The 13,206-nt window shown below is 44.5% G+C and overlaps 1 protein-coding gene across 3 annotated transcripts in view; it reads right to left on the bottom strand.

Moving 5' to 3' along the window:
- The window catches only part of LOC143132492 (uncharacterized), a 48,776-nt gene that overhangs the window by 17,225 nt on the left and 18,345 nt on the right, over positions 1–13,206 (bottom strand). For all 3 annotated transcript variants that reach the window (XM_076292047.1, XM_076292049.1, XM_076292048.1), the window contains 2 exons: positions 2,684–2,863; positions 764–958 (listed from right to left, as the gene is read on the bottom strand). In XM_076292047.1, coding sequence (XP_076148162.1) covers positions 764–958; positions 2,684–2,863 — 375 coding nt within the window. The remainder of the gene's footprint in view (positions 1–763; positions 959–2,683; positions 2,864–13,206) is intronic.

The following is a 13,206-nucleotide window of genomic DNA, read 5'->3' as shown; positions in this document are numbered from 1 at the left end:
TCATTTTGAGCAGTTTTTGTTGTGAAACCTCAAACATGGCTGACTGTGCCCAGTGACATGTGACAACACTGTTTGATGATATACACCACAGTAAGCACACTCCATGTAAGTAAACATATGAATAAATAAATACAAACAAACAAACATATATAATAATAATAATAATAATATATTTATTTATATTTATTTAAATGCAAATAAAAATATGCAAATAAACAAATGAAATGTATGAAAATAATGAGAAGTAAGCCAAAAATAGTCTTTGAGTGGTAATCCCACATGAATAATATTGATTCTCAGTTCACAAAGGAATTATCTCTGGGTATGGATGGTGGTGGTGGTGGTGGTGGTGGTGGTGTGTGTGTGTGTGTGGGGGGGGGGCATAATATATTGCATAACAGGCTTTGAGTAGAAGACACCAATTGGCTCAGGCAGTCTCTCTGCACCACTTTCCAGAAAAAAGGTAATCCATCTGCAATCCAATGATTTCAATCTCTGTATTATCACACTCTGACTATGCAGAGGTGGCAAAGCTGACGGATAAAGTGAATCTGAGAGCGAGTGTGAGGAAGACTGTGAGAGTGACTGAGTGAGTAACTGAGTGAGTGAGTGAATTAGTAATTGGCTGACAACCTCTCTGTCTGACTGAATGAATGACTGACTGACTGACTGACTGACTGAATGAATGAATGAATGAATGAATGAATCCATTAATTAATGAATTAATGGATTAACTGAGAGTGTGTGCCTTCTGCCGTCTCACCTCACAGATGTCCTTGAGGTGCTTGATGTAGTGGCGCTCGGTGCTCATGATCTCGTTGATCACGTTGGCCCTCATCTGGTCCCGGTTCTGAAGGGGCTGGCCCAGCGTCAGGCAGTCCAGGTCCAGATGGCCGTTCTGGACCTCACTGGTCCCCTCCACTGGCTCTGCACCCATCTCCTCCTGGTTGACCCAGAGCTGCGAGAGACAGGAGAGGGGTTTACGATTGGGAAAGAGCAGGCTGAGGACCATGCCGCCATAAACCCGCAGCAATATACACAAATATGATTTGGTTTAAGGGAGAAATGATCTGGAACTGAAACTCCACTCATAGGACAGGTTTTGTGACATAAGTGTTTCAACTGTCTACCATGTGAAACCTGACCAGAAAAATTGCCTGACTTGCCAGACACCAAGACTGTATTTAAAGCTATAACTATTTATGTCTTATTTATTAAGGTGTCGATCACACTCTTTACCTTTTAGAAATATTACCACAACTCGATTCATTGATTAGCTTTCTTGATTGCGCTCAATTATTTATGACCCACATGATGGACATTTTAACCTTTGGCCTACTTCAGTGATCAATATTATCAATAGTTATGTCTCGCTGCAAATCAATCGTTGCCACCATTTGTTGGTGACACAGTTTTGGTGTCTCTATGAAGCCCTTAAACCCTCTAGGACTGCATTGTTTTGCCCTGAAAATGCAGGTGTCCTGACATTATGCTGACGATTACCACTGACTGTGCCCAAAATAAAAAAATGCAAGTCTTCATTATGCAGGCTTTGACTGGTTTGTTACGGGCTGAAACCTGTATGACTCTCTCACACACACACATAAAACACATACACACACTCTCTCACACACACTCACACCCAATTTAGCTCCCTCAAGCTCATGACCTATTGGTCGTGTCATTTGTCAAACAAATTGCGACGTTGCGTCGGCTGGCCCATGGCACATTAATACATCCCACTGCTTTGATGGCAATAAAAGATAAGATGTGACAGCACAAATAAGCAGAAGACAGGTAGCATACCAAAGCACACCACTGCAGCGCACTTATAAAGAAGCGTCTAAGAACTAAGTAAAAAAAAAAAAAAAAACTATGTATCAGAAGTGACAGAAAGACAAAAGGGAAAAGAAAACTATAATGCTTTATTTAAATGCTACATGGTTGGTCTGAAAACAAAATCCCTCTAAAACTAGTGGACATGTAAAGCATATTGAACACATGGAGCTCTCTGGATGTGGCATAGAGAGATGGGTTTTGAGACAGCAGCTTTGACAAAACTCGGCGTCACTGGATGAATTTGTGATCTTTCGGGAACGCACCTTTGCCGTTGTGCTTTGGAACCTTGGAGTTGCTATAGGGTTGATATAGAAAACCTGTTTTGTTTGGGGCTGAGGAGGGTGGGGTTCGACCTTTGGGGAGAGAAATGACAGAGACACACCTTTTTGTGGATCACAATCTCCCATGAGATCTCTTCAGGTGATGGCGATGAGGGGAATGTGATGGCAATGACAGACAGTTCAACACTTAACTAAGCTTTGTGAGGAAGTTACACAGGGAACAGCATAAGACTGCTATTTAACTTGGAATTACTCAAAGAGGAGGAGGGGAGGGGGGGGGCACTCTTCTTCATCACCAATGGTGACCAACCTTACAGCGACATCACAATGATACTGTGGGGTGCAGGGTGAGATCAATGGCATTGAGGATCTATCAGTTACACTTGGAAAGAGAGCGAGTGAAGGAGAGAGAGAGTGAAGGAGAGAGAGAGTGGAAGAGAGAGAGAGTGGAAGAGAGATAGAGTGGAAGAGAGAGAGAGAGAGAGGAAGAGAAAGGGAGAGGGAGAGAGAGAAAGACACACATTATGGATCAATCCTTCGCCTGGCCAAGGGCTTGCACTCACCCTCACGAAGCTGGCAGGGAACCAGCCCTCCTCATCGTCGATCTGGCCCCACCACCAATCCTTGTTGGAGGCGTCCAGGACTTTGATGACGTCCCCCGCCTTAAAAGCCAACTCCCGGTCCGCCATGGTCACATGGTCCCATACTGCCTCTGCGCTGACGATTGAACCTCCGCTGATCAACTGGACGGGACAGGAGGGGAGAGGAGGAGAGATGGGGAAAGTACAAACACAAATAAACAGTGTGGAGGAAACAAAGTGTCCCTGTGTGTTCGGTCTCGGCCCCCTAGAAGTCTCGGACTCTAATCAATTTAGAGCGGTCTTACTCTGACCGCCAGTCGTCAGCGTTTCTTAGAAAATGTGGAACAGTCTTTCAGTTCTTTCACACATACTCTATCTCTCTCACACACACACACACACACACACACACATGCACACCACAAACACACACACACACACACACACACACACACACACACACACACACACACACACACACACACAGCTCAAGAGACAGAGAGGGAAAGAGAACAAGAAGAAAAACCTATAGCTGTATCTGCTTCCTGCTGAATGTTAATGAACACCCCAGCCAAACACATTGACGAATTGTCAAACAAAGAAGGCAGTAGCAACAGCAACAGCAAACAACGGTGGAGGTTTGGACATGCAAGGACCACAGAGGCAGTTACAGCAGCAGGCTACTGGAAAATACAACATGCAATACACGCAGGGCAAAGAAATCAAACGAATATCAGATTACAATATTACAGATCCACAGAGAAGTACACAGCCCGTTAGTGGTATCCTTAAGATGTGGGAGGTAAAGGGGGAAAATAAAAGGAAAGATTGACTTGAAAAATCATATTTAGACATGCCGTTGCTAATTCTAGAGAAACTCATTTATCGTGGCAAGACTTTGCAGAAATGAGCCTCTAGCTGGGGACTACATAGTCACTTTGAACCCAGAGGAGGTTTTTCTTCTGTGCAGAGCGCTTTGCATAAGAGATCTACACTACACAGCAGACGACTCTACTGCTGGAGACCTAATTAGCACACTCTTGTCAAAAGACACATGACTCAACACCAGAGTGAATGTGAAATGGCACAAAAAATTAGACGTTCACGGATCATTATGTGTTTTTCAATTTTTTGTAATCGTCTTAAGCCCAGCTCATCCTTCAGTATTCAAACAGATGAGGAAACACAAAAAGAATGACAGGCAGAAGAGAAATCAAGTGGGGGGGTTGATGACAGGGAGAAAGGGGGGGGGGTGTCCATTTTGAGACACTTGATTAAGGTAATCACTCTCAACCTGTCACAGGTACTGAGCGTGGAGGCTTACTGCTAGCTAGCATGCTGCACTAGCGTCGTCATTTGTATTCCTGCTCGGGAGTCGGTGGACTAAAGGCCACTCTCATTAGAGCCAAGCTTCTGGGTTCTGCCTCATTCTGACTGTCACACTTCCTGGCTCTGCACAACTATCTCTACCCGCTTTCTAATTCACCTTGAGGCAGCACTGTTAACCTTCACCAATCTCGGGAGGCAGATTTTGGTATTCCAAACACAAGGTGCTGGGGTTATTTTTTTTTATAGAGAAAGATGACAATGATTGTCAAGAACAGACATGAAAATATCCACCTTTCTAGCTATCTTTCTTTCTCTCTGTCTCTCTCTATCTCACTCTCCCTCTCTGTCAGTGCATTTAAATAACCTCTCATGGCTGTCGCTAGCTCGACCGTGTGGACTCAAAGACAGAGCGCTCTCAATCTGTGCATTCTGTTCTCATTTACATGTTACGCTTTTGCCTCAGATGGTGCCTGTTTTCTTGATCAAACACTGGGGTTAATTAATGGCCATTTGGAGCCTGGATGCCTCTTGAAGCTAGCGCATGGTCCTGAAGGGCCGAGGAGGACAATAGATTAACCAAACTAGATACATCAACAACCCCCATGCAGGTACAGTACAGCACTGTACACGTGGGCAGCACTGAGGTTTGCCCTACTTAGCGCTTAGATCATTACTGTAAAGCACTGTAGGATCTCTGGGCTGCCTCTAGGATACAGAAGACAAGTATTGCCTTGCTTTGGTTCTACCATGATCAGCTGACGAAGAGGCAAATATCCATGAGAGAGAGAGAGAGAGAGAAAGAAAGAGAGAGAGAGAGAGGGTATACACACAATTTTTCATGTTACTGTTTCCTGTAATGCTGTCAATGTTCTAATTGTTATGCTGTTTTAATTGTGCTTTGGCAACACTGTACTTACTTACAGTCATGCTAATAAAGCAACCTTGAATTGAATTGAATTGAATTGAATTGAATTGAGAGAGACTGCAAACACACAGAAGGTGCAGAGGGCCCACGTCGGTTGAGCTGAACTACCTGCTGACAGAGCTGAAGCCCAGCTCTGGGGAGACTGGAGGAACAGGCTTCACAGGGAATGGAGGTAATTATAACTGACCTATGTCTGAGAGCATCAACATGAGAGAGAGATGAAGGGAGTAAGGAGGAGGAAAGGAGAGATAGGGAGAGGGAGAGAGGGGGGGATAAAGAGAGAGAGGGAGATGAAGGGGGAGAGAATAGAAAGGGAAAAAAACAAAGGAGATGGTGAGAGGGAGGGGATAGAGAGGAGAGGAGGGAGTGAGGAGTGAATAAAAGAGAGGAAAAGTTAGTGAGTGAGAGGGAGAAAATGAGAATGAGAAAAAGGGAAATGTGCAGAGTGAGAATGAGAGAGAGAGAGAGATAGAGGAAGGAGGAAAAGCAAAACGGAAATAAGGCTCAGGAAGAGCCAGACTGAGAGTGAGAGGAAGAGAGCAAGGTGCAGAGACCGAGAGATAGCCAGTGAGCTAGAGAAAGAGTGAGAAAGAGAAAAAACCTGAGAGAGAGAGAGAGAGAGAGAGAGAGAGAGAGAGAGAGAGAGAGAGAGAGAGAGAGAGAGAGGGTCTGGTCCTCAGGGCATTGCTCCCCGGCCACTGCTGAGAGAGTCCCAGAGGCGGCGAGAGCTGCAGGTGGTTTCCCCTGACGCCCCTGTCAGTGCCCGCTGCATACCCATGCCATCCTCCAGCCAAACTGTATGGGCGCCTCGATGGCTTTTCAAAATGCTCATCAGCCCACTACAAACGCCTCGCTCTCCAATCTAAACCCATCTGGGCCAAAGCACTTCGACAACAACAAGCACCTCTCCAAACCATTACCTCCTCACACACTCACACCTCAACTAATCACATCTCCATAGGCACCTCTCTCTGTCTCTCTCTCTCTCTATCCTCACAGCACTGAATGAGAGTATTCCCCCAAGAAAGATCCCATAGATACATTAAGTGCTAGTTTGTAATGATCATTATATTTGGGGCCTTTGATGCTGGCTCTCATTATAAATCCCCAGCCATATATTTTCTGTGAACATGTCAGAATGAATAATTTGTTACATAATCAATGTGGGAGCCGGGTGCAAGTGGCTCAGCTCCGCGTCTCCCTCATCATCAAAGGAGTCGGGATGCTCAGAGCAGGCATGACAGCCACCGCATGCTATTACAGACCAGATAAGACACAGATCCGAATGGAACAGAGGAGGAAGAGAAGATTAGGATCAATCCATATCTCTCTCTCTCTTTCTCTTTCTTTCTTTCTTTCTTTCTTTCTTTCTTTCTTTCTGTCTCTCACTGCCACTCTGTATATCTTGCTCAGCTTTTCGATCAACTGACAAAAAGTGTTTTCCACGAGAAATGAATCCATTTCTAACACATCTGTCTGAAAAAAGACCATATTTATCAGACCGACATAATTCTATTAAAATGCAATGACCCTAATAAGAACAACCATGAGAATATTGCTTACAATCATGCTACACATCAACACATCTTTTTGTCATAAAATCACCGAAGAGAATAACATACCCAGAGAATAATAATGTTCTTACCATGGTTGTTGTAGTAACCTGTAAATGCTCTGTGAGAGTATGCATCAGAAAAGACGTGGTCAAAATGTCATTGTTTTCAAAAAAGAAATGAGAAAAAAAGAGATGCGGAGAAGAAAACAGGATCAGCTTGAAGAAAATAGACCGATAACCTTCGACGAGAAGAGGGTAACAAAACTGCTTATTTTGTTTGTTTCAAAATATGCCGCATATGAATCTGCAGACGAGCTGATACCACCGGCATTCCAAAGGGGAGCATCCTCACAGCATTCCGGAATCTGACTGGCGCTCCAGCCCATGTCTGGCGAACAATATTATGTAATACACTTATGTCTCTAGTCTGAGGGCCAATCAAAGTGGTTCTCCCTTAAACCGGTATGAAAAAAAGAAAACACACACACACACACACACGGCCTTGGCTCACACACACAAACGTACTTTTATGAAAGAGCAGAGCTGAACAGACACCTATTCAAGGGCCCTCCTGCAGATGCCATTAAAAATCAATTTTCCCAAATATCTGGATGGAGAAGAAGTAGTATTCTGAGAGAGAGAAAGGGTAGAGGCATAGAGGAGGAGAGTGTGTGTGTGAGAGAGAGATGAGCAGAGAACAGCAAGCCCCTTGGTGTGTTCAAACTCCATCTCCACTCCGTTCAAAAACAAACCCAGTGCACCAAATGATGTGCTGTCCTGTCTGTCAATGCTGTGAAGCAAAAATAACAAATAAATAAATATATATAAAAAAAATCATTTGAAAAAACGCAGAAAATCTGGCACCACATGCATCCGCATGTGACAAAACCACCTCCGCCCATTAAACATTCATGATTTACAACACTAGGCACCCCTGAACCTGTGTACCAGATATCCAACACAGAGAAGAATGCATTGGCAAGACTGTCCAAATCTCATTTGAATAGAGTACATTGTGTAAATGACCGTAATTACATCCTGGATTCATCTCTCCACTCTACTGCTTTTGAGGGTGGCTATGTTGACATAGGGAAGGGGCTATAATCTAGTTGTCTATGTAATATTGATTTCATATTCAATCGTGATGAAAATCTGCTTGTGTGCTTATAAAATATTTAACTGAATGCTGATGTTTGTGTTATACATGTGGGTGATGACGTAAATGCCCTTGCCTTGGAGAGTGCTGTTTTGAAGCAGGGATGAGAGTATTGTTATAGGTAAGAACACCCTCTTCCTACCATATTGCATTAAAGCATACGGATTAAAATGCCAGCATTGGTTCAGGGACCAAACCGGGGCGAATTTGTGAATTACCTCCACTAATCATGTTGTCATCCCTAGGGTGTGTGGATCAATAGACAGGACGCATTCTGGCAGATACCCTTTAGATTTTGTTTCCAGAGGCCGCCTACGATTTATAGTAAACACTGGTGAAAACAAAACGTGGGGAATTCGTTCACTGTTAAAATACACAGACAAATCCTGTGCCACAAAAACAGAAATACAGCACAAGGAGAGGGGAAAGAAACAGAGGAAGAGGCAGGAATCTCACGCCGGTGCAAACCATATCACCAATTCACAAACAAGACGGAGAAGAAGGGGAGAAGCGTGGACACCAAACTACGACCACCACCATCACGACCAGCTGCGACCACATACACGTTTTCAAGACAAGACACGACAAAGCGACGTAGGGATAAATAAATGTGTAATGTACCAATGTCATTCAAATTACTGTGAAGCCATGTTGAAACGTTGGGTGTCCCCCTCTGTCAATGAACGCGCAATAGCTCCCTTGCGGGTGGACACACGGTGGCCCATACGAAAAAAAGAAAATCCGTTAACGCGAACCCAAGAAGAACATTAAAATAACGTTCACTAGTACCAGAATCACGATCACGGTAAAGACCACCACCGTTTGTACGTCCAAGGTCATGGTGCATTGCAGGAGACTGTAATATTCAAGATGATGGACTGAAAGGCTGTTTTCTGTTGTCAACCTGGGGTCTGCCGTGCAATTGTCCATGCATCCACCATTGCAATTATAAAATGTGGGGTAAAAATACAGACGCAAATAACACAAACCGCCTCCCTCCTACACGCACTTTCTCCCACTGTGTCTTATCGTGGCGCATTTAAAAGCCTGCGAACAGAAGCAGCATCCTCACCATCATCATCTTCATCATCATCAGTCTCAACCGATAATTCTTCAGGAGTCAACACCCGCTGGTGGTGCTGTCCGCCGCCGCTTTGCGGTCTCTCTCTCTCTCCCCCTGTATATCTCTGACCCTTTTAAGAGAACGCCATCGGGATACACTGATCACGGGCGGATATTACCAATTCTGAGGGAATCACAAGAGGCAGCTGTTGCCGCGCTGGCTCTCCCTCTATAACCCGACTGGATGTGAGAGGTAGCCGAGGCGCGCTCCTCCTCCCCGCTTGCATGCTAATTCACGGAGGGGCTGTTAAGCCCAGCGGAGACCCAGGCTGCCGTGGGATGGGGGAGCTCAATCAGTTATCCTGCAGCCTCTTAAGTCATTATGCCAAGATATGTACTTAACCAGCCACTTCATATCCGCTACCTATTCTGTACGTAACATAAGAGAAGGGGTGGGGGGTAGCTGAGGCTCTACAATTTAAAGAAAATCTCAGGATGGTGAATTATGACAACCTCACTAAATATAGGTGGATATAAACAAAGAAGCCGTTTATAAATAAATAATAAATAAATAAATAAAATAAAAATGACCAGGTGACTGTGCTTGTAATGAGAGGGATGCTGGAGAATGTCGTAAGCATGCAGGACAGGAGGGGACACCAGCGGGTCCCCTCCAATGCTTCGCGCTGTCAAATGTCTCCCCTCTTATAGCCCGTTGAATGAAAGTAGCCGCCTCCGCTTGCCTCAAGTAATTGAACTGCCATTCGATTTCACGCCCTTATTCCGCCTCGGTGACCAAAGGCTGCACGGCTACTCGTCTGTATGGAGGCACGAAGGGGAAATTAGGCTGCGTAGCGCACATAAACAACAGACTCTTTCCAGCATCCTCCCCAAGCCTGAACCTCCCGTGACCCTGCATGTTTCACACACACACACACACACACACACACACACACACACACACACACTAGCACTCAAAACTTTTAGCAGCTCTTCCTTAATTAAGGACTTGAAGATGCCAAATTGATTAAGACAGTGATTAAGTACTAATTAATAATTTTCATGCTTATCATAATTAATTATCCTCATGCAGGTAGGCTATACATGTGGGGTCACCCCATTGCATCACTCTGCATCAGAATCCCCACTGGATGATCAAGACCTTGGTATGCAACAGAGACATCCTGGAAGGGGTTAGACCTTCAGAATATCACTCAAGTTCAAATCATTGTGCAGGACAGACCTTGGATATTTGGTGTAGTATCTTTTTTATGTTTGATGTTACGTGGAAATCCCACATTTTATGACTTAATGCTTGATAAGCAGAAAATCCTGTAAACATCTGGAAGCTACAATCGAGCCCAGGCAACGGCAGTGTATACTCTCAATTTCACAGTGGACACACCATAGGCATAGAGAGCTCAAGGGACTGAAGCAGGGGTTGCACTGAGGGCTTTGGTGAGGTCCACAGGAAATTGGGGGCTCTGTTGAGGGAGACAGAACAAAAAAGTAAGGCCGATGCTCCGCTGCGCTGCCTGCGATGGTCTGCTGGGAATGGCTGCCCAGGAGTATTGTGGGTCCCCTCGCACTTAGAGAGCATGACTCATGTGAATGCGCCGTCCAGACGCTAGCTCAGTATGGAGGAGAATAATAGCTGAGGACAGCTCATTCACACCCCATCCACACCCCCCCCCCCCCCCCCCCCCCCCCCCGACTCTCTGGAGCGTTGGTGCCTGAGCCCTTGGAGATTTGCAGACGAGACGGACCGGTTCAATCAGAGCAGAGCAGAGTGAGTGAGCGTGCGAGAGAGAAACACTAAGAGATAAGAAGTCCTTTATTTTAGAATTGTTACGAGAATGGCTGTGTTAGACAAGAGTCAAGGGTGGACATTGTGTCCAGGTGAGCTTAGAGGGCCCTCCGAGGTATTAAGTGAAAGCATACTCAGTTATTGTGCATTTTGATCATGTCTTTAGATGAGTCTGTACTAGGAAGTATACTGTTGGTCATGTTGGAAGGCCATGGCTTTGTTAGAACACATTCAATGAAAAGCTCCCTCATCACATAGAGCAACTGTAACCTTTTCCCTGCGATACATTCACCATATGGCTACACTGACTACCGGAATAAGCAAAGCAGACCAACTAAGCTCACGGAAATTGATTCTAGCAAACCGATGCAATACCTCTCACTTTCAATCTGTCAATCATTCCATCCTTCTCTCTCTCTCTCTCTCTCTCTCTCTTTCACACACACACACACATTCTCTCACTCTTTCTCTGTGGTGAGGGGGTAGTTACATAAGTATGGGCTTGTGTGCCCTGCTCCGCCACCCACCCACTCCTGCTCTGACATTTAGACAACAAAGGTCACATCTGAAATTCTAAATTTACAGAGCCACACAAATGCTAATCCAGTCATGAATATCCAGGCTAGCCGCGACGAGTTTGTCAAAACCGTCTCCATGCTCTCAATGGTGTGGGGGTGATGGAGGGGGTCATGTGAGACTCACTGTCTCACTGTCCAGTAATAACACGTTTCTTTTTTTTACCCCTCTTTCTAACTGCTTCTCTCTCCAAGGTTGTATCTCTTTTCTTCTTTCTTTTTTGTTTGCTTTGCAGCTTCTTTCTTTCGTTCTTTCTTTCTTTTTTGTGTTAGCAGTCTATCCAGTCAGCAGAGTTCCCTCCCTTGCTGGTGCACTGTTTACTCTGTGTATACTAAAAGCGACACATTAAGTCCCCTGCTTTAGGAGATGTGGATTATGGAAATGGCTGAAAACCTCAGAGGAGAACCCCAGAGAGAGAGAGAGAGAGACTGGAGAGAAGGAGAGATAGATAGAGAGAGAGAGGAGAGAGAACAAGAAAAGCAAAGAAAGGGGGAGGGAGGGAGGGATGTAGAAATCAAACAAAAACTTCCAGCTTGTGACAGTTTCAAGGTATATTTTTAATCTCAAAATGGTTAATAAGTTCAGTTAGTTTAAAAAAAATTTAGCATTCAGCTAGCCTGGCTAACGTCAGACCTCATCTCATTGAGATGGGGTCTGGGAACTAGACATTCATTTTCTTGTATTTGAAACCTCGTTTAGGAATGCCCAGAGCCGTTGATTGGGCGCTACCACGAATGTCTATCAAATGCGTCTGTAGGTAGCTCATAACAGCTTCGGTGTGTCGTCATCGTCTTGCTGCCCTCCCTCCGTTCTGTGATTGTTTCCTTTGTTGAGGTGAAAACGAAGTCCATAGAATCCAGGCTGCCTTGCAGCGTGAATAAAATCGCATGCGTAAGGCAGCATGGGAAAACCCAGGCTAGCATTCAGCTTTTTTGGTTGAGAAATACAAGAGAGAATACAAAGGCTGTATGCGAAAGGTAAGGAGAATAAACCTGTAAGTTTAAACCTTACATACTTTTGATTGGGAAACGTTTGCAACACTTGCATTGTGACGGACACTAACTTTGAAATGATTGGTCCAACCTTTCCGATCACATTGATCAGAGATTGGAGATCAGACCATGAACTCATGTCAATTCTTGATGATTCATGAGCTATTAGGGAATGAAGTAATACATAAATCATGAACTAATACATGCATGAATTCATGATAATTCATGTACCCTGAACGTAAAGTTCTACCAAGAGTTTGTAGCCATTTTTTTGGTAAAAGAACCACATTCATAAATAATGATTCATATTTTATAGAGTGGTCAAATTAGCTGTGTGTGTTAAGTAAGCACAACACCAACAAAACAAATGCACTGATAAAGAAAGCATGTTTTCACATTCCTTTACTAACTTGTTAACTTCCCTAACTTTTGTGAGAAACAATTGTTTGGAGAAGCTTTGGGGAATTCCTTGTGTGCTCCACCCTCTGTCCCATCTCTAGATGTATCCCAAAATAAGGCATTAGTCAAGCACAGCTCAAAACTGCTCTGGTACAAGAAGGAAACTATGTTGAATTGAGTTGCAGTGTTGTTGTGTTTTTTACTTCGACTTCTCTTTATTCTAATTTGGGATTGGGCTGTCATCATTTATGTGAAGTTCTGAACCCAGGGCTTGTCTTACACAACAAATTAGTGTATGTCTGAACCGACCTTCTAATCAAAAATTGTGACTATGTCTGGCACACTGCTACAAAATAATTATCTTTTGAGCTTTTTCTTCTCTCTCTCACTCTCTCTCTCTCCCTCTCTCATTCTCTCTCTCTCTCTCTCTCTCTCTTTCTCCCTACTAGATGATTACACATATTTTGCTCCCCATTAGCAAATTACTCTATTTGTGGCACATGATCTGGTAATAGGCGAGAATGCCCACCCCACCCTTTTCTCTGCCTGAACAGACTGCTTCTTTTGTTCTTCCCCCCACAAACACCCTCCTCCGTCCCCCTCCTGTCCTCTCGTCGTCCGCGCTCACTTCCTGTTTCCTGCCCAGTGGCTTCGGCCCCTAGCCCTTAGCCGCAGCACCGGACTAAGAAGGGCCTAAAAATACCGCA

This window comes from Alosa pseudoharengus, unplaced genomic scaffold (assembly GCF_046254945.1).
Source record: "Alosa pseudoharengus isolate Yale_2024_CS ecotype anadromous, Long Island Sound unplaced genomic scaffold, YU_APseudo_1.1 YU_APseudo_1.1_scf_19, whole genome shotgun sequence".
Classification (NCBI taxonomy): domain Eukaryota; kingdom Metazoa; phylum Chordata; class Actinopteri; order Clupeiformes; family Clupeidae; genus Alosa; species Alosa pseudoharengus.
The sequence above is the reverse complement of the archived record's forward strand: the minus strand, read 5'-3'. Positions and strand labels throughout refer to the sequence as shown.